The 22016-nt window shown below is 42.7% G+C and overlaps 1 protein-coding gene and 1 long non-coding RNA gene across 2 annotated transcripts; both read left to right on the top strand.

Annotated features, from left to right (window-relative positions):
- The first annotated feature begins 5216 nt into the window (after positions 1-5216).
- LOC128436451 (uncharacterized) lies at positions 5217-6305 on the top strand. Its single transcript, XR_008338077.1, has 3 exons — positions 5217-5356; positions 5767-5880; positions 5962-6305. It is a non-coding gene; the product is annotated as an uncharacterized LOC128436451 (long non-coding RNA).
- A 12778-nt stretch (positions 6306-19083) lies between these two features.
- Positions 19084-21217, top strand: LOC128436453 (myelin-oligodendrocyte glycoprotein-like). Its single transcript, XM_053418185.1, has 6 exons — positions 19084-19221; positions 19741-19983; positions 20086-20424; positions 20534-20605; positions 20780-20881; positions 20977-21217. The coding sequence occupies exons 2-6, from the start codon at positions 19935-19937 to the stop codon at positions 21156-21158; spliced, it is 744 nt and encodes a 247-aa protein (XP_053274160.1). The 5' UTR covers positions 19084-19221; positions 19741-19934; the 3' UTR covers positions 21159-21217.
- The last annotated feature ends 799 nt before the right edge of the window (positions 21218-22016 follow it).

The raw sequence follows: 22016 nt of genomic DNA, 5'->3' as shown, positions 1-22016 counted from the left end.
GATAACTTCAAAACTATATGTCAAGCAGTCCTGCTGCAATCATAGTCTATGGTCAGCAGCCAGCAAGATCATGATCCATCATCCAGATCGGATCCACTATAGTCCAAAGTCGTTGTCCTCTACCGCCAGTCAGGATCCATTGTCACCTGCCACCTCGGTCGTGGTCCACCACCATTATCTGATGCCAACGCGATAAAGGATCCTCCATTATCATTACGATCAGCCCACACGATATAGAATCCACCACAGGCGATCCAACATTTCGACCTCTGATACGCGATCCACAAATCGTAATCCATGGTGCGGCCACAGCTGCGGTGCTGGATATGCTGGCGATAAGGCAAAGAGATTCCGGGGAAGGGGAACAAGGGTCACAAACATGTATTGATGAAATATGAATTACTTTGATGTGATAAGGATGGAGAAGAGGAGGGAGAAGCTGGAAAGAGAAGCTCCGTGTGTCATGTGTCATAAATTCCCTTCGCACCTTACTGTCATCAGGGTTTTTTGCCTTGTAATCAATGATACAGGCCGAACTTGAGGGTACACTGAGGCTCAAGGTAAATCTGACTGGCTACTGGTTTGTATGGTAGTTCTATGAAAACCATGTGGCCCACTCAGTAGATTAGACATCAATACCTCTATGCCTTTAAACTAAATGCTTCCTAGTTTAGAACATAGGACAAGTAACGTTCTGCCGCACTAATTAGCTCTAACTATAAGCTTTATCAAATAGGAAGGTTTTAAGCCTACTTTTAAACATACAGATGGTGTCTGCTTCCCGAACTGAAAGTGGTAGATTATTCCACAGCAGAGGGGCTTGATGGCTGAAAGCTCTGGCTCCTACTCTACTCTTTAAAACATAGTCAAATGAAGCAGCAGTTTACAGGGTGAAGGAGTGGGGAATATTAAATTAAATAATATGAATATATGTGAAGTAAGTGTATTTGTATGAGTGGGGGAGCAGAATGTATATGGTGACTGTTCAGAGGGTCAGTGTTGATTGTTCAGAAGCCTAATGGCCTGGGGGAAGAAGCTGTTTGTGTGTCTGGTAGTCCGTGCTCGGATGCTCCGGTAACGTCTGCCAGACAGCAGCAGTGTGAGAAGTCCACAGCCTGTGTGGCTCTGGTCCTTGATGATCTTCAGTGCTCTTCTCAGGCATCTTGTGCTGTAGATGCCTTGCACGGAAGGGAGATGGCAGCCGATGATACCAGGTCAGGTCATCTGTGATGAACACACCGAGGAGCTCACCACCTGGGGTCTGCTCGTCAGGAAGTCCAAGATCCAGTTACACAGGGGGGTTTTAAGACCCAGGCTCCTGAGCTTGGGGACGAGCTTGGCAGGCACAATTGTGTTGAATGCGGAGCTGTAGTCCACGAACAGCATCGTCACATATGTGTTGGCCTTCTTCAGGTGGGAGAGGGTGGTGTGTGTTGTCGGGGCGATGGCATCGTCCGTGGATCGGTTTGGGCGGTATGCAAATTGGAAGGGGTCAAGGGGGTTCGGAAGGGTCGAGCAGATGTGGCTTTTGACCAGCCGCTCGAAGCACTTCATGATGGTGGAGGTCAGTGCTACAGGGCGGTAGTCGTTTAAGCAGGTGATGGATGATTTCTTAGGTATGGGGATGATGGTGGCCTGCTTGAAGCAGGAGGGGACTGTCGAGAGATTTAGGGAGAGGTTGAATATGGAGGTGAAGCCCTCCGTTAGCTGGTAATAGAGCAGTAATGCTGGTTATGATTTATGACTTTTAATCATAATACTTAATTAGGTGGATTTTATGCTCGCCACAATAGAGCCACCTCCTCGTTTCATAACTAAACTGCAAATTATATTATTTCTATGGTCAGAATCTTGGTCATGTCATTTATTTGTATCAATATATACATTTATTTAGTCAATAAAGTAACATTTTAGTTTTGAGAGCTCAAGATGATCTCTAAACTTATTTTGAGACTGACCAGTGATCCAAAACTCAAAGACGAATCATTTAGAAAATAAACAGACATTAAGAGGAGATCAGGATTTCTTCACTTTTCAATATTCTAACGAAATGCTTGATTGATAATTTAATCAACAAGCTTTTGCTTCTGGATTTTCTAAATGATTATTTTGTCTCCCAAGCCAGCAGTTCAGAGCAAGCTGGAAAGAAAACAAAAGATCACAGACAATTCATCTACACATGTAAAAGATAAGACTGGCAAATTAAAAAATATTAATATCTGACATGGGAAAAATTGTATTTCACATTAGTGAGTCATGAAATTGGATTTTATTCTGAAAGCATCATCAGTCAGAAACTTCAAAAGTGGTCAAAATCAGTTTTGGATTTTCCTTCTTTTGGCCACTAGGGGGTAGGCATGCTCCATCATAATCTGGTAATTTTGTGAAAAGGAGTTTCCAACAGAACCCTCTATTCCTCTCTTTTCTTTTTCTGTTCAGTGCTTTTTGAACATGAGAAATCTTTCACAGGTGGGTGTTGGATTACAGAAACTGTATTTTAGAAATGTTTAACACTTTACTCTCTCCTTTTGGTCATTTGACCTATCTATCAGATTCTAAATCTTAGAATAAGATATATTAAAAAATAAAGTTTCCTTCACAGTGTTTTTCTTCTGTACATTGTAATTATTCTGTCTAACTTCAGTACATTTGACCTCCAGTCGCTGCAGCAGTCACATGTATTGATCTGGACCTCAGATATATCTTATCTCCACAGAGCTGCAGCTGTGATCAGTCCCTTCAAACAAACACACTTTAAACAGCCTGATTGGCCTCTGCTCAATAAAACCCTGTGTGTGAAACCTGTGGAGCAAGTGGACTTTCCCTTTCAAACACGAGTCTGAATTTTGATGGGTTGACAGGGACAATTTATATAATTTACGAGACTTAGCCTGGAATAACTGAAATATCACCTGTTTAAATAAAGCAGAGACAAAATGCAGACATTAATGTAAATCATCTCTGAAATGCCAAAAGAGACAAGTGGTGATCCGACAGAGGGATAGAGAATTGAAAAATAAGATGACAACTGCAACAAGCATGTAAACTAGATTCAAACTGGCAAAATAAGATGAAAGCACAGCTTCTATGAGAGAGCCACTGCTTTCCCCCTCACTGTAGAGACTGAATCAAAGCAGCCTTAGACAAATCCTCCTTCTGTCTGTAGGCCCAAGTGCTTTGTGTTCTATTAAAGCCCATGGAAATCTACACTCTGTACGTTGTTTAATGTTGCCAACTTGTCATCTCTGTATCTCCGCAGACTTCACACATGGGCTGTTTTCTATATATAAAACTCTGTCCGAGTTGTTTCCTCTTTACCTGTGTACATACATGTATATGTAAGGGGGGGGGGGGTGTACCACCACTCGAGGGCTGGTGATAAGATAACTGGAAAGTTTTCACATTACAACGTGATCATATTTCACGTTATGATGATCCGTAACACGTTAATTATGCTCAGAAGATTGCATGTGTGTTGTGTATGTTTTGTATGACCGCTGTATGTGTGTGTTCGTATTCTGTCTGTTGTAACAATGTGTTACTGCCTTCTTGGCCACATCTGTCTTGTGAGAGATTTAACTCAATGAGATCTTTACCTGGTTACAGAATGTCCATGGAGTTAACTATTCTAATGTTCAAAGTTTTTTTCATAAACCAAACTAATGATGCTCTGCCATGGCAGCACATTCAAGTTACTTTAGTTCATCGTAACACTTACAAGCCTTCTTTTGTAAAAGCTTCTCATTAATTAAGTCTAATTGGCTCCTGTATATCAAACATGTTTTTTTTTTTGTTTTTTTTTAACTGAATTCTCATTTAGATTTGATGTTCAGTTCAGGATAAGTACTTTTGTAAAATGTTGTCCCAGAAATTCTCCAGTCATCTGTGCTTATCATTGATTATTGGGAAAAGGGGAAATGTATAAGTTGTATTTCCCACATGTGTTTTAATTGAAATGTGAGGGCAGCTGCATGCAAGACATTAAAACACTCAAATAAAATTTAAAACATTTTATTCATTAGTCGACAACATATTATAAACCCCTAACAGAGTAAAGACTTTTTCAGGGCATGATGTCACCCAGTGTACATTATACAGAGTAGGAGCAGGGGTTGCAGTGGGGGGTTTCTGTCCATTTACAAATATCTCTGTATAAGTTTTATAAGTGTATAAGTTGTATTTCCCACATGAGTTTTCATTAAAAACTTAGTGGGGGGTGGAGCCTGCCCTCTTCCGTGCATCCACTGTGTCCTTCAACAAAAGGGAGAGCCTTGGTGCCCTCTTCCCTTCCTCTGCGATGAACCTCAGCTGGTTATAGTAGGAGTCCAGAGACGTGACCACCTCCAGGTCCTGCTGGATGAGCTGGAGGAGCTCACAGAGGCTCTCCAGAGATGGCCCGTCTCCGTTCTGCAGCAGCCTCCTGATGCAGCAGTACATGGCTTTCTCCTCCAGAACCTTTGAGAGGAACAGCTCCCCAATAAACTTGATGCTATTGAGGAGGCGTCCGGAAGGTTTTGCGTTGAGTTGCTCTTCCCTCAGCCGGTCGATGACCCTCACGTCCCTGACTGGCTCCAGGCAGGACCCACTCTTCCGATAAATGCCCTCCCTTTCAAAGTTCTTCCTGAACTCTGCCTGGCAGTGTTTGACCAGCAGAGACCTGAAGGAGACGCTGGCTGACCAGTCGGACAAGGATTGGACCTCCACCTGAAGAGGAGAAAACCATAAGGAAATATTAACATTAATGCTACTCACATACATACATAGTGATCAGTGTGTTCTGATTTGAGGATTAAATCAGCACACATTTGAATGAAAATAAATGAACTCATTATTTGAATAAGACAACATGGGTCAAAAGTGACCCCACTCAGTATTTATTATTTATATCTTTGCAGTAAATTATTTCCGTCATTTAGTATTTCAGGTATTTTTCAAATAACTGTTTTTTTCACTTCCCTTCTAATTCACAACATGGGTCAAAAATGTTGTATTGTAAAATACATTCTTATTAAGTCTTATTTACAATCTATTACTAGTGAGAAAGATAATTTATAATTTACCCAAGGGGTTTGCATAGCTTGTTTATCAAAAGGCTAAATTAAGGTTACAACCTGCATACAAAAGATAAGCTGTCCAACCAGTGGCGTCACTAGGCTGTTTTATTCGGGGCTAAAGCCCCGGATCTAATTTGATTAGCCCCGAATCTAATTTTTTGGTAAAAAAAAATAAATAAATAAAAAATCGAAAAAAAATCGACTTTCCGACGGTCCTTGAACGCCCCTCATTTACCGCACGAGAACAGAGCAACAAGTGCGTCAGTACACTTCAGCAGCCAGTCTCTCACTGTTTACAACAGGTGAGTAGTGAGCACAAGCCCTAGATTTCACAATGTCTTTATTATATGTCAGTAATTAAAATGTCTGTAAACGTTTTGAAAACCTTACTTATGGTAAATGTATATAATGTTATAATTGAATGCAAATGTATATCATGTACTTTGTCTGCAGCTAGAATGCTCTAGCTAGCTAACGTGAATGACTAGTAGTGTGATGGACCAGAGGCATTAAGCCTGCTACTATATCTATTATTTTCGTCTGTCGTCTAGATGACCGCTTTGTACATGAAAGTTGATGACATAATATGAAGATATGATATGAAATTAAAAGAATAACAGTTAGAAATATTTATGTTAATACATGATTCTCATGGCAACAGGGAATGAGACCGGCTGCATAAGTGTACTGACTCATTTATGTTTGTTAACAGAGAATTATAACGACATCTGCTGTAGAGTCCCAACCCCCTGGGACCTGCAAACAACAATGTCACAAAGAAGGATTTCAATGTTTTTTGCTCCAAAAGTGGTTGGCAGCCAAGGAGGTAATGGGAATAGAAGGTTTTTTGTTGTTCTTGTTCTTGTTGAACTCTTTAAGCATATAATGGCACATCCTTCATTTTCAGGTATGATAGCAGATAAGGATGCAGTCAGGGTTCATGCAGGAGACCAAAGGGAGGAGAGTGCAAGTTCAGGTACCTGTAGGCTATGTTAAGAGTGTCTATGTAACAAAGTCGACCTGGTGAATTCCCTCTCAGTATAAAAAGAGGTAAAGACCTCCCACTTGCGCCAAAAAATAGGTCGTTTTGTCCTTGGCATAACTAATAGCACACACGTTTATTTGGTGGTCAATTGTGGTCGCAAATCAGAGGACCTGGTTTCGAGACCAATGAAGGCAAACTAGCAGGAGGAAGCAATACTGACGAGCAACACAATGACACTACTTACATGTAGTATTTAACATATTTTAGTAACCTAATTATAATGTTTGAAATTAAAATTTCTAAATGCAATAATTTGACAGAATATTGATCTTAAGTTTACAGTAGGCTACAGCTTAACTTTTTTTTATTTATTCTTTTATACATTTTCAGAGATAAGGGCAGAGTCAGCATACATAGATGCAGCTGCCAGTGATGCTGTTGACCAGAGTGAGGACAGTGCAAGTGCAAGTGCAGGTACCTTTAGGCTATGTGAGGAGTATCTATACCAATATCTCTAGTCCAGAATTGTATAATATTCAGCAGTGTATCCCAGTATACATCCTTGCCAGTGCCCATTAATTGCAAGTTGTGGATAGCAGAGTTTTATTTAATCATGTTTAAAAAAGGGGGGAGAAGGAGGCCATAGCTTTATTTCGCTTTTTTCCCCTTTTTGGAAATACAGGTGGCTCAGGGTCAGGGAGCACAGGGAACCTGTTAGGAAAGAATGATTTAGGGACACGAGAAACAGGCCCAAAGCAACCCAGACGGGACCAGTACCCCTCCACTAGTTTTGGAAAGCAGCAACGGTCTTTCCAGTACAAATGGTTTGAATCTTTTGACTGGCTGGAGTATTCTTTGAGCAGAAACTCTTCACACTGTTTCTCATGCAAGCTCTTTGGGAAACACAACCCTAGAGCCAGCAAAGATGCCCTCCTCAGCACTGAGGGCTTTAATAACTGGAAAAGGGCCTTGGATAGCTACCGAGAGCATGAGGCAAGTGCTGTCCACAAGTCATCTATCCTGGCCTGGAAGAATTACAGAACTACGCTAACAGAAGGCGATGTTGTTGACCAAATGAATGTTGGAAATTCCAGTCAGATTAGTGAAAGGAGAGAATACCTGCGGCGCATTGTGGCCGTCACTAGCCTTTTAGGGAAACAAGGCATTGCTTTCCGTGGTCATGATGAAACCAGCTCCTCCCTGAATCAGGGAAACTTTTTAGAAGTAATGAAGCTCCTTGAAACCTTTGACCCCTTCCTCCAGAACTACCAGGCCCCTTCTCATTCAACATATCTATCTCCTGCCTCGCAGAACAGCATGATCGAATGTTGTGCTGATGAAGTGACTGCAACCATCGTAGAAGAGATCAAGGCATCGGAAATGTATGCAGTGATGGCTGATGAGGCAAGAGATGGCCACGTTGAACAGCTTGCTGTTTGTGTGTGCTATGTTACAGCTGACGGCGGAGTCAAAGAGCGTCTCCTTGAACTTGTCACCCTTAAGGGATTGAATGCACAGTGCATCACTGACGCAATTGAAAATGTATTGGAGTCGAATGGCCTTAATGATCTCCTGTGTGTCGCTCAGGCTTATGATGGAGCTTCCGTTATGAGTGGTTCAGTAAGTGGAGTTCAAGCTTGCTTTCGTGAGAAACACCCAGAAGCAGTGTACGTACACTGCTATGCTCATGAGCTGAACCTGGTTCTCTGCCATACGTGCAGGGCTGTTCCAGAAGCCAGTGACCTGTTTGAGACATTGGAGAGTGTCTACTGTTTCTTCAGTGTATCAATCGTAAACCATCAGAGATTCTCTGATGTCCAGATGCTCCTGGGCTTGAAGAAGAGTGAGCTTGTCCAGCTGTCAAAAACCCGATGGGCATGTCAGGTGAAGTCTGTGAGAGCAATGCTCAACAATCTGCCAGCTGTTTTAAAGTGCCTGGAAGAGAGTGCAACACCTCTGGCAGTCGGATTACTGTCAAAGCTGTCCAGGTTTTCAAATGTCTACCTGCTGGTCATGTTCCGGAGTATGCTGTCAACTACAGAGGGGCTGCACCTGTACCTTCAGAAGGATTCTGTGGACTTGGCCCAAGCAACACTCTTTAAAGATGCAGTCCTTGACACACTGAAATCCATCCGAACCAATGAAATGGCAGACAAGCTTTACAATGAAGCAAAACACATCTATGATGCCAACAACATATGTGAGAGTCACAGTGGTCGCAGGCACAAGCAGAGGGTGATGGAGGACTTTACAATAGAGTCCACCTTGGGTACAAGGGCTCATCTGGGCACAGAAGACCAGCTGAAACAAACTCTGTTGTACCCATGTCTTGACCGTATGGTAACTGAGCTAAACAGCAGATTTTCTGATGTGGGGGCAGAGCTAATGCGAGGCATTCAAGCTTGCAACCCAGCGGCCGTTGATTTCTTCTGTGAGGATTCCCTAGAGCTGATTGCAACACATTATAAAATGTCATTGAAAAAAGAGGAGATCCTGGTGGCAAAGCAGTTCCTTTCTAGAAGAAAGAGAGAAGGTGCCGTTTCTGACATGGGCAGTGTTTACAAGCTACTTCACCCAGACATGTTCCCAACCTTGAGCTCAGTTGTCCAAGCAGCCTTGACAATACCTGTCAGCAGTTGCACGTGTGAGCGGTCGTTCAGTGTACTGCGCCGTGTCCACACCTGGCTGAGGAGAACCATGGGCCAGGAGAGGCTACATCATTTGGCTATTATGGCAGTGGAGAAGGATGCGCTTTGTGGCTTAGACCATGGTGAAGTCATTGACCGGTTCGCCCAAGTCAAACCGAGGAGATACCCACTTGTGCTCAAAGGACAAAGGTCCAAAGAAAGGAGCAAGAAACAGTGAAACGAGTGAAAATAAAAAGTTCACTACAAACAAGAAATGAACAAAGAAAGACAATACATGTAGAGTAACAGTTAATAATACACAGACAAATGTACAAGTATACACAATATGGAAAGTGTAAAGTAAAGACAGATATACTGTAGAAGAAAAGAAATGAACAAAGACAAACGCATGACTACAGAAAGATAAGATGTTTAAAAGGCTCTTGCCTTTTAAACATCTTATCTTTCTGCATTTCTGCATTGTATACTTTTTCAGACATTGTTTACTATTGTGAAACTAATAAAAATATAATACATATATGACTATGTGACTCATTTATTATCTAAATGTTTAATGTTGGTGCTTATGAATGAGGCACTTTTTTGTTAAGACAAAGGGAAGTTTGTGAAAATCTATATTTTTACCATTGGTATTAATAAACTGCATACATTGTTTATTTTGTTATTTGTTATTATTTTCAAAAATTGCATGCGCAGTTACGTTTTGGCCCTGGGCTAAGCCCAGGATCTTTCAGAAACCTAGAAACGCCCCTGTGTCCAACTAATTAAGAAACAGGATAAAGTAGCTTCCAGCGCAACATGGCGCCGTACTAACGGGTGCCTGTCGTAGCAGCTCCTGGTACTACTGTCGGTTTTTTTGTGTTTTTATAACGTTTGCGATTTGTTTTTTATATTTATTTTTGCACTGCTCTGTGCATCTTCGTCCCCCACAATGACGAGATGCTTTTGAAATTTATTGGACACTTTTTATAACTTTTAACCGCACTTCGGTCTCTTCGGATCACTGGGAGAATGCCTGCAACACACGCCGGCATTGTTTACACCCGCGACCAGCTGATCGCCCTGAGGCACACTACCCTCTTGGCCGGAGAGAGACCCACCATCCCGGAGGAACTAAAGAGGAGACGGCGGGGCTGCAGAGCGGGGCTTAAACGGAGGATGGAGAAGAGGAAGTTTAAGCCCTTCATCCCTGCAGTAATCACTGGAAACGTGAGGTCGCTGGCAAATAAAGTGGACGAACTGGAAGCGCTCATCAGGACACAGAGGGAGTACAGGGAGTCCAGTATTGTGTGTCTCACGGAAACGTGGTTGCACGAGCAGATACCGGACTCCAACGTCACCATTCCTGGCTTCCAGACGGTTCGAGCCGACAGAGACACCATCGCGACCGGCAAGAAGAAAGGAGGGGGACTCGCCGTGCTCGTGAACAACAGGTGGTGTCACCCCGGGCACGTCACCTTTAAACATCGTGTCTGCAGACCGGACATCGAGCTCGTTGCCGTCGGACTTCGTCCATATTATTTGCCGAGGGAGTTTACCAGTGTTTTCGCCATCAATGTTTACATTCCTCCATCTGGGAACGCAGAAGCAGCGTGTGACGTCATCCACACTGTGACTGCAGGATTACAGACACAACACCCCGGGGCCTTCATCATCATCACAGGTGACTGTAATCATGCTTCCCTCTCATCCACACTCCCAACCTTCTTCCAGTTTGTAAAATGTGCCACCCGGGAAAATAAGACTTTGGACCTATATGCAAATGTTAAGGATGCATACAGCTCCACTGCCCTGCCACCACTGGGCAGGTCAGACCACAACCTAGTCCTGCTCTCACCATCTTACAAGCCTGTGATTCAGCAGCACCCAGTCACAGTGAGGACAGTGAGGAAATGGTCTCATGAGGCCATGGAAACACTGCGTGGGGCCCTGGAGGCCACAGACTGGGATGCTCTGTATGAGCCACATGGTGAGGACATTGATGGCCTGACTGACTGTGTCTCTGAGTACATTGGGTTCTGCATCGATAACACCATCCCCACTAAAGAGGTCCGCTGTTACCCAAATAACAAGCCGTGGGTTACAAGCGACCTGAAGGCCCTTCTCAATGAGAAGAAGAGGGCCTTTAGATCACGGGACAGAGCAGAACTCAAACGGGTTCAAAGGGAGCTCAAGCGCAGCATCAGGGAGCGCAAGGACAACTTCAGAAGAAAACTGGAGCACAAACTGGAGGAAAACAACACCAGGGACGTCTGGAGTGGTATGAAGGAGATCACTGGTTTCAAGAGGAGAGATGGGGGAGCAGCTGGGGATGAACGACGTGCGAATGAGCTGAACACGTTCTTCAATAGGTTCAACTCCAACCCCCCAGCCCCCAGCGGACCATCCACTGCCTCCACTGACTCTACGACTGCCTCTACTGCGTCTCTGAGCAACTGCAACAAGCATGTAAACTAGATTCAAACTGGCAAAATAAGATGAAAGCACAGCTTCTATGAGAGAGCCACTGCTTTCCCCCTCACTGTAGAGACTGAATCAAAGCAGCCTTAGACAAATCCTCCTTCTGTCTGTAGGCCCAAGTGCTTTGTGTTCTATTAAAGCCCATGGAAATCTACACTCTGTACGTTGTTTGATGTTGCCAACTTGTCATCTCTGTATCTCCGCAGACTTCACACATGGGCTGTTTTCTATATATAAGTAGTGTAGTTTCTATATATAGTGCCACCGGCCTGTAGTCCTCCAGTGCAGTGGGGGGCTGTACAGGAGTGAGACATCTGATTGGCTACAGACGATCCCCTCTTAGAAAAAATGCATTCGTGAAACAGAGTCGCGTCAGGGGAGTCTCAAAAGTCTCAAAAGTCTCACACACAAATGCAGCGAGGTTTACAAATTAAAAGCACTTTGTAAATGCAGGTCCAACAGTTTATATATGAATGTAACGAGCTCCAAATATGTATTTGATGAAGATTGCAAATACTTTTACATGCATATATTTGTGAATTTTTTTTCTATTTGTGTGTGCATCGGAAATATGTTTATGAATCTTATATTTTACATGTGAATATTTTTTACTTATATATGGAATGAAACATATTTGTGTGTGCATTGAAAATGTATTTGTGGATCTTTTTTGCGCATGTATTCATTTCTGTGTGCATTTAATCCTTTTGAGACTGTTCTGGCTCCATACTCCTCACCGTCCAACTCCTCGTGACTCAGATCCGTCATGAAAGCTTGAAAGTTTTCGGTGAAGCAGCTGACGGACTTCTTCCTCATCTCTCCCAGCAGAAGAGGAGCTGGCTTGGAAGTTAATTCCACGCTTTTATTTTGTTTTGGGATCATGTTGATTCCAATAAATCGAAGTTGTCTTCAAGGCAAATCCAAAGAAACAAGTTCCGGTGCAAGAAACAAGTTCAGGAGCAAGAAACAAGTTCAGGAGCAAGAAACAAGTTCAGGAGCAGGAAACAAGTTCCGGTGCAACCAGCCAATAGTGAGAAGACAACTGAGTGAAAAATGAAAACTGACGTTTAAGTAACGACAGACTTCAAAGGTATAAGGCTGTTGCCTTGGTGACCTGCAGTGACATACGTCAAAGGAACAAAGCCTGATAACGTAAAAAATAATAATACAGAAAATGCTTCTTTTTTTTTAAATGTAAAAGAAGTTTCATTAAATTCAAACTTAATAACGGTTTGAGTGAAAAATCCTAGAAGACGTTTCTGAAACTTAAAAAATAAATTATATTCAGAAGTGTTACAAAAAGGCTATCATACGCTAATAAGGAATGATAATGAGCTCTTTAAGGTATGAAAAAAACTGCGCGCGCACATCCTGCGGCGCACATAAATAAAAAATAAATACAATTAAATCAAATTAATAAAAAAACTGTGCGCGCACATCCTGCGGCGCACATAAATAAAAAATATATTTAAAAATAAAACATAAAAAATAAAAACAATTGTATCAAATTAATAAAAAAAGTGTGCACATTCTAAATAAAAAAGCATGAAATGGCGTACGCCAAAGCTAATTCCGATTTATAAAACCATGCGCACGCAAAACCTCAACTCCAAATCCGCCCTCCACAGCCCCAATTTCTACTATAAATGGTCAATGCAAAGCACGTCACGAATATTAAATTATGAATCCGACCAATGGGTTTCCACCGTGAGTCCTGACCGAGGCACGGCATCAAGCTATGTGAAGAGGAAGTGAAACTTTCTGACACTGACATCGAGTTGTTTGTTAGTGAGGTGGAGGTGAAGAGCGACTTTATGGGACAGCAGTGATGTCACTAATAAAGAAAATACACTGATACTCTGCCGCTGCTGCTGTGTATAACACAATGTGGGAGATCAGAAATCGCTGAACCCTCGCTTCCTCCTCATCCTTCCATTCGCATGCACAAATCGTGCAGAACCCCGCATCGGTGTCACGGCAGTATTTATCCATTTAGAGCATCTGACCGATTCCCTCACATCAGTGGATCCAGTCTCTCAGCACGTGTCACCAAGTACGACATGAAGTGTTGGGAACTCAGTCTGTTGATATCAATCCTCTTCCGCTCCTCTCCTCTGAAGCAGAAGGAGCAGACACCAACACGCGCGGCTAGACCCGCTACGTCTTCCTCTGTATCTGACGCGTTGATGATGAAATGAAACAACTAACCCAAAACGACTTCTATAACAAATGTTATAACTTAGTCACACTTTAAAAGTATGACTAAGATATACGTGAGGAAGTGTCTGCTTAACCTCTGATATTAAAATGTTGAAGCCACAGTTTATGTGATTGAAGCGTTTATTTGTTTAACACAAGTCTGAGTAGATTTTCTCCCATGTATTTTCAACCCTAACTTCATAAACACTTGTATAGACATCATATATCAGAGACTTTATTTCTTCTCAACCTCTAATCTCAGATTCCTGTGTTCTGCAGCTTCTTCTGAATCAAGAGGAACGAGAGCTGTTTGTGGGACTCGTCTCCAAGAGGACAGGAAGAGACATTCAGAAGAAATCTGTCTCAATCAACCTTGTAGACTTTGAGTGGAGTTTCATATAGGTCAGTGAGAGCTCTCTCCCTAGGTCATTTGTCAATTTGTCTCTTTAATTTTGTACATGTAATCATATTGTTCTTCTCCTGTCCACTAAATATTAATCAATTCATTTCCAAATATGGGTATGCTTCCTTTCCATGTACACAAAAGGGAACATGCTCCCTTGTCCAAGGGCACGTAATCCAATGTAGGATTTGATCTCTTTATTTCTCTCTGTTAGAAATTAGGATCAGTTATTGGATGTATTTACTTCATGAATGTCACTTGTTGATCTTCCATGTAATCAAGTTGCAGAGCTTGTGTTGTTGAATTAATAGTTTTAAAGAGATTCGTCTGATAGAGGCAGTCTTATTTGACCAGGACCATTCAAAATGAATAAAGAAAGGAATATTTCATGTTGTTTTTAATTATCACGTGTTATACATTCTCTTTGTGGGATTAATGTTTTGTCCTGATACTTGCATCATTTCTCCAAGTGTTTTACAAGGTTCATTTGTTTTATCAAATGTAATGAACAGACTGATAACTGTCATGTTCTGAAATCTACATCAGTAATAGACAACTTTGTTTCTAACAACAAAAAAACAGCAAGTATTTCAGTAGCTGCATTTCATACGGTAATCATTCAGTATACGTTGTTCAGAATATCACATCAACACATGGAACCAAGGTTTTGGTAAAGATGAGTTTAATTGATAGGAACTGACTGTCATCATGCTGCTATTACATTAAATTAATAAGACCGTGTCCTCGCCGCCGGTCTACGGGGAGTATAAAGTGAGCGGACGGACGGAAGTTGCATCCGCGCAGGACCAGTGTTAATTTCGTTGACGAAAACGATGACGAGAAATATTCGTTAACGATCTTTTTTCCATGACGAAGACGAGACGAAGACGTAACGAAAACGGATGTTTGAAAATAAAAACTATGACTAAATCTGTTTTATCTTTCTTTGACGAGACGAGACGAAAATGTTGGTGGTTGACTAAGTCATAATACTTGCTTTAAACATCATCGTATCAGGCCGTCATGAAGTATCAGGAGCGGGCGAGTGAGTGTGTGCGTCTGTGTGTGTGTGTGTGTGTGTATGTGTGCGCCGCAGATAGCACCGGTCCCGAGGCTCCGCCCCCCGCCCCGCTCACTCGCTCAGAGACACAAGATCTGAGCTCGTACATGTGAAGCTGCTTCTTAACTATGGAAACAGTGAAAACACAGAGTTTCTCTGGTCTCAGCTGCTCAGAGATCAGCGCAGCAGCTTCTTGATCAGAGCAGAAGCTGCAGGTGGTTTGTACCGAGCTTCAGTTTCTGTGTCCGCCTCCAGTCTAACCTGCTCTCACTCTTTGTTTTCACATTTAAAACTAAATATATATTTTTAAGTTATTAGGCTGCAGCTATATGTTTTGATTTATTTCTAAATAGGGTACTTCTTATTCAAATAGCCCTACAAAGTTCTGTGTTTAATTTATTTCAAAGTAGGTCACACTTGCCTGTGTATTTTCTCCTCATCATAAGTGTTCTGTGTTTTCCTTTGTTGTAACAGGTACAAATAGCAATAAAATGTCAAGAGTTTTCTTTATTGTCGTTCTATAATTTCGTAAATGCAACAAACTATAGTTTAGTATAGTATAACTTTATATTAAACTTTATTAGCTTTGTTATCAAATATGTTTTGCGGCTCCAGACAAATTTTATTTGGGGGAAGCGGGGGCAAAATTACTCTTTTGAAAGTAAAGGTTGCCGACCCCTGCTATAGACCTATGCTGGTAGGGATATCTAATGGACAACCTAAGTACTGCAAGCTAGACTATTTTGCAGTTTTAGACACAACACAGTGTCCCTGGGCCTGAGAAGGGAAGAAAAGGAGTTTAATGTGGCTACTAAATGTGATTAAAACTAGACTAAAATGTAATTAGTTTTCGTCGACTAAAACTAGACTAAAACTAAGAAGGATAAAAATGACTAAATGTGACTATAACTAATATGCATTTTCGTCAAAAGACTAAGACTAAGACTAGACTAAAAATAGCTGCCAAAATTAACACTGCGCAGGACATCAGCTTCATGCAGCTCGTCCAGGGCCTGATGTCGGCATGTGGCGGAATGTGCACCGCTGTTATAACGACCGATGTAAACTCCCTCGGGATGTAATAAGGTCGGCATCTGATCACGAGCTGCTCCAGGTCCGGAGAACAGCCCGAAGAAATAATCTCCACATCTGAGCACCACACATTGTTCTCCATGCAGCAGACACCTCCTCCCTTGCTCTTTCCAGAGTGTGTTGTCCGGTCCTGACGCTGAATGGAGACCCCCTCGGGAACCATGGCGGAGTCCGGGATCGAGGGGTCGAGCCAAGTCTCCGTGAAAACCATCACGTTACAAAAAGTCAGACTGCGGTTCAGAACTGTTCCTTGTAAAGTGTCTTAAGATCTTCTTGTTGATGTTCCAGCCCGATTTGGGGGGTGGGTATCAACTGAGTTGAACCCATGTTTTCTCCTAGATTACAGAAGAGGGCCTATAGTTTTTCGTATGACTGAAGATTACAGCGCTCATTTATACGCTGGCTCGCAACAAACAATTTGCGTCCTCACCTGCTGCGGCCACGCTGCACTTACTCACACACACACACAGAAACGGCAGTGGAGAGAGAGAGAGGGCGAGAGGGAGCGCTACGGTGTCCCTAAATAGACGTCGCCAAAGCCCTGCAGCCTATAAGAATCACTGTCCTGTCAGGTAAATTAAAATATCAGCAGAACGGGAAACGCGCCCGCACATCCTACGGGCGCGTCCTGCGGCGCATATCCTGGGGCGCACATAAATAAAAAAAAATATATAACAATTTAATTAAATCAAATGAATAAAAAAACTGTGCGCGCACATCCTGCGGCTGCCGCAAATCCTAAATAAAAAATAAAAAAATTAAATTAAATCAAATTTATATAAAAACTGCGCGCGCACATCCTACGGACGCGTGCTGCGGCGCATATCCTGGGGCGCACATAAAAAAAAAAAATATATATATAAATTTAATTAAATCAAATTAATAAAAAAACTGTGCGCGCACATCCTGCGGCGCACATAAATAAAGAATATATTTAAAAATAAAAACCATAAAAATGTAATTTATCAAATTAATAAACAAACTGTGCGCGCACATCCTGCGGGCGGTGCACATTCTAAATAAAAAAGCATGAAATTGAGTACGCCAAAGCTAATTCCGATTTATAAAACCATGCACACGCCAAACCTCAACTCCAAATCCACCCTCCACCCCCCCAATTTCTACTATAAACGGTCAATGCAAAGCACGTCACGAATATCAAATTATGAATCCGACCAATGGGTTTCCACCGTGAGTCCTGACCGAGGCACGGCATCAAGCGATGTGAAGAGGAAGTGAAACTTTCTGACACTGACATCGAGTTGTTTGTTAGTGAGGTGGAGGTGAAGAGTGACTTTATGGGACAGCAGTGATGTCACTAATAAAGAAAATACACTGATACTCTGCCGCTGCTGCTGTGGACAACACAATGTGTGAGATCAGAAATCGCTGAACCCTCGCTTCCTCCTCATCCTTCCATTCGCATGCACAAATCGTGCAGAACCCCGCATCGGTGTCACGGCAGTATTTATCCATTTAGAGCATCGGACCGATTCCCTCACATCAGTGGATCCTTGCCTCCACTCTGGGATATTATTTGGAAAGTTTCTACATTTCTTGTTAGTGATCTCCTGTGCGCTCTATGCGCTCTGCGCTGGGTGGCTCTGCGGGCTGGGTCGCTATTACATGTGTAGCGGGTCAGTTCTTAATAAAGTTTTATACTTTTAGCAGTGTCATTTTCCCCGCTCTGGATGTGTTAATTAACCTGACAGGACGGCAACTCCTATAGGCTGCAAGGAGGCGGAGGAGTTTATTTAGGGACACCTTAGCACTCTCCCTCGTCCTCTCTCTCTCTCTCCCCACTGCCGGTCCTGTGGGTGTGTGCGGAAGTTTAGCGTGAGCGCAGCACGTGTGGTCGCAATTGTTTGTCGCAGTAAGTCGCTGGAAGTTATATAATGTTAACGGCGATCACAGAGAAAGTGTCCGCAAATTCTAACTGAAGTTTGTCCTTAGAGCCCAGCGTGAAGCTGTGTCTGTGTGCGACTGTGACGGCGTCACCGTGGATGCACGCTGTCCCTGCTTTATTTTAATGAATTAAAAGTATGAGATAAGGATGTGTTTTTATGTTTGTAAATGTTTTTAAATATTATAAATGTGTTTAAATTGTGTGACCTAACTATAACATGTTTGTTTTATAGGGCTGCCTCCAGCTAAATAGTTACGGTCACTGTTTTTTCCCACTTTAGATTTTATTTAGATTATTTGGTTTGATTATTTGTTTCTTTGTGTTTTGTTTTGTTCTATTGCAAGGTGCACTATATATGGTTGACTGGGACTGTGCAATTCAGCGGTAGTGACTTGAATGGTGGTGAATTATTGGCTCCATAAAGTAGAGGTCCTCTTTTGTCATTTTGTTGTTGTATATCGTTTGCAGTGATTTTCTTAAAGTGTGTTGTGTTTGGTTTTTAATGCATGATATTTCAGCATTGTACAATTGGGTCTGGAGCCTCTAATTTCTCTCTATTTTAAACTGTCATTTATATCAAGTCCAAGCCAGCCTTTCCAACCTTTGCACATGTCACTTTACTGTTTGAGCAGTCTGTTTTAAATCATTTGCATTTATTAAATAAATTGTATTTTGTATTGATATCTCAGCCTCCCGTCCCGTCTTATTCTGGATACTTGTTGAACCGAATTGACATTAACTGTCATCTCTGAACCATTTTTAATCACTACACATGCTTGCATTGTTACGATTCTTAAAGTGTGCTATGGTTGTTTAATGTATGATATATTAATGTAATGAACCGACTGATAACTGTCATGCTCTGAAATCTACATCAGTAATGGACAACAAAACCAGTATTAGTATTTCAGTAGCTGCATTTCATTTACCGTAATCATTCAGTATACGTTGTTCAGAATATCACATCAACACAGGGAACCAAGGTTTTGGTAAAGAGGAGTTTAATTTATAGGAACTGACTGTCATCATGCTGCTATTACCTTAAATTATATTGTACAGTATTTGGGATTATGTTGAATTTTATTTAAAACAATAATAAACAGACAAGTTAATTTACATGACAATTGTTTACAGTGCGGAAGTTACACTGTAACAGACTGCGTCACACTCGCGCTGTGGGTTTTACGCGGTGTCCTCGCCGCCGGTCTACGGGGAGTATAAAGCGAGCGCACGGACGGAAGTTGCATCCGCGCAGGACATCAGCTCCTGTGGGAACACACGAGCAAAGCGGAAGCGCATTGCTCTGCGCCCGTCAGCCCGTGATGCTGCTTTCTCCGCTGGTTGCAGGGGTTAATTTGCCGGCACCTCTTGGTTTTGGCCTGCCCGTGTTCCGGGACTTATTTGGGCTGATCCGGTACCTCTCGTATAGAAAAAAATATTAATACAGAGCTGCCAACTCTCACGCTTTCGGCGTGTGACACACATCCAATTTCTCACGCCAAAAAAAAAAGTGATTTCTTACAAGTGGCCAATACGTCGATCGCGAAGGCAGTGTGGGCCAGCGCCGCCACGCCCACCCCCCCCTGACAAGAGGTCCGCCGCGGATGAGGTTCGCTACATCGTCCAGGGCGGGGGGTGGCGGCGGCGGCGGCTAAAGACACACCGCCGCTGATGTGACGTTTTGTAATAAATCTTTAATTAGATTTTTGTGTTTGCAACTTGTGTTTCTGCTTGCGCGGCTATATTTTGGTCACCCCGACAAAATCTCACTCCAAGGTTTTTTGAAAAGTTGGCAGCTCTGTTAATGACATATTATATATAAATGATCAAATATGTGTCCCGTACTTTAGAGTTCCCTGCTGTTCTCCTGGAGTTTCAATTTCCCCGAGTGTTTCCCCTCACATGATTAAATGCACACCTCTGTCCCCCCCAGGGGTCGGAACCTCTTTATACATCATGTTCCTCGGAACATCACGAGGATAAAAGGCTGCACTCTGCAGTTTTATCTGCACAGGACATCAGCTCCAGATCAGTGAGAATCTTAGCGAGAGAACAGGACCTGCAGCCGGCTCTTCAGATCCCTGGACGGGTTCGGTACAATCTGTTCTGCGGACAAAACTCTGGAAAATGGACAAGACTCTGTTCACTTTACTGCTCATTGTCCTACTTGTCTCTGGTGAATTTATTAATCCATGTTCACACTGACACCACATCTGTCCTGAGAGGCATCAACTCTGTGTGATGTTAACAGGACTAAGTGTTTTCTGTGTTTTCTCAGGTGGATCTCATCCCACATGTTCGAGTCTGTCATTAACGGTGGAAGAAGGTGAAGACGTGAGTCTTTGGTGTGGACTTGTTCCCTCGGTCAACCTGATGAATTACACTGTGGAAGTTACAAGAACCGACCTCAGCCAGTTCGTCCTCCTGTATCGAGACAGAAGAGTCCTCCTCGATGTCCATATGGAGCAGTACAGACACAGAACCACACTGGACCTCAGAGGCCTGATCAGGGGAAACATCACAGTGCAGATCTCCTCTGTGAAGATGTCTGACAGAGGAGATTACACATGTTTGATCCCCAGACTGAAAGCCAGGTGCATCATCACCCTGCATCTTGGTAAGGATCCTGAACTCATGCCTGTACGGCACAGTGGACAAACGGCAGATTGTGAGGGAACTTGTGATGTGAGAAAGTGCTCAACCTGTTTGTTTCTCATGTGAAACAGTGGAGGAGAGGAACCACGTCAGTGCTGCGCCTCCTCTGGAGAACAACTCCACATCCAACCAGCCGGGGAAAGGTATCTGACTTATTATCCACTAGAAAACTGGAGTCATGCCTTTAATTCACTTTACACTTCATCCTCTGTTCTTCTGTGTCTGAGTCCAGAGCAGTAAACCACAGAGGAATTGGCAGAATGAGTCACTGAAAAAAAGAAGATTCATCTCCTCTCTGTTTGCCTTCACTCCTGCAGGTGCTGTTGCAGCCATTGTTGTTGCTGTGGTCCTCTGTGTTCTTCTTCCTCTTGGTGCTCTCCTGTTAGTAGACTTCATAAGACTGAGAAGTGGAAGAAACAGTAAGTGACCGTTTCTGCTCTGTAGCATTTTACTCTCAGTGCATTTACTCCAGTTTTGTTGGAGCTTTTAACAAGTGTCTCAAAACCACTTTCAGGTCTCACAGGGAATTGTGTGACGAGATGCAGAGGACAAAAGGACCAAGATCCCTTCACTGGTTACCGTGCTGCCACCGGATCGGGTCCAGTCTACATCCAGGACATGGTCCAACCGGATGAAATGAGAGGGACAGGCCCCTGTGAGCTGCGAGCAGAGACTTCCCCTCACTTGGAGCATTAAAGAGAGAATATCTAACTGATCAGTTGATGATGAAATAACGACTTCAATAAAAAATGTTCACTGCTGTTAACACTTTAAAAGTATGTATTAGATATACGTGATGAAGTGTCTGCTTAACCTCTGATATTAAAATGTTGAAGCCACAGTTCAGGTGATTGAACCGTTTATTTGTTTAACACAAGTACTGAGTACATTGTACAAGGACCTTTTCCTTATAGATCAAACACGACACTTTGGTGAATTAAGGTTTTCAGTCATCAAATGTTGTCTTAGACACATAATCAGAGTATTGACTCATATCTTAATAATCAATGATTGATTGGATTCGAACCAAAATGTAAAAGGCCTGTGATTAATTTCAAATTCCAACAAAACGTTCCTCAAAGTGTTCTTGTGTGATTACAATACTGTGCGTGTTGCTGCTGGGACTTTCTATATCATATCTGCCAGTCTTGCACATTACAATGGATTATGTCATAATTCTCTATGTGGAAGGGGGACGATCTCGGCGAACAGAAGAAATATACCTGACGCAGGTATCGGTGCAGAGGGCGATCACAGCCGAAGTGAACAGCGCCACTGAGTTACATGGGGGCGGGCGTGAACCCGGCGGGGCGCGCACTGCTGCCAGTCAGACTGCCGGTCAGAACTGATCCGTGTAACGTGTCGTAAGATCTGTTGTTGATGTTCCAGCCCGGTTTGGTACAAACTCTCGAATTCTATATTTCCTGAATCCAAAGTCTACCTCCTGTGGAGACACCTTTTGTTTCAAATCCAATCATTATAGTCTCCGTCTCTTTTCTCTGTGCTCCCCGTGTCAGTCTCTCAGCACGTGTCACCAAGTACGACATGAAGTGT

Source organism: Pleuronectes platessa, unplaced genomic scaffold (genome assembly GCF_947347685.1).
Source record: "Pleuronectes platessa unplaced genomic scaffold, fPlePla1.1 scaffold_27, whole genome shotgun sequence".
NCBI classification, from domain to species: domain Eukaryota; kingdom Metazoa; phylum Chordata; class Actinopteri; order Pleuronectiformes; family Pleuronectidae; genus Pleuronectes; species Pleuronectes platessa.
The sequence above is the reverse complement of the archived record's forward strand: the minus strand, read 5'-3'. Positions and strand labels throughout refer to the sequence as shown.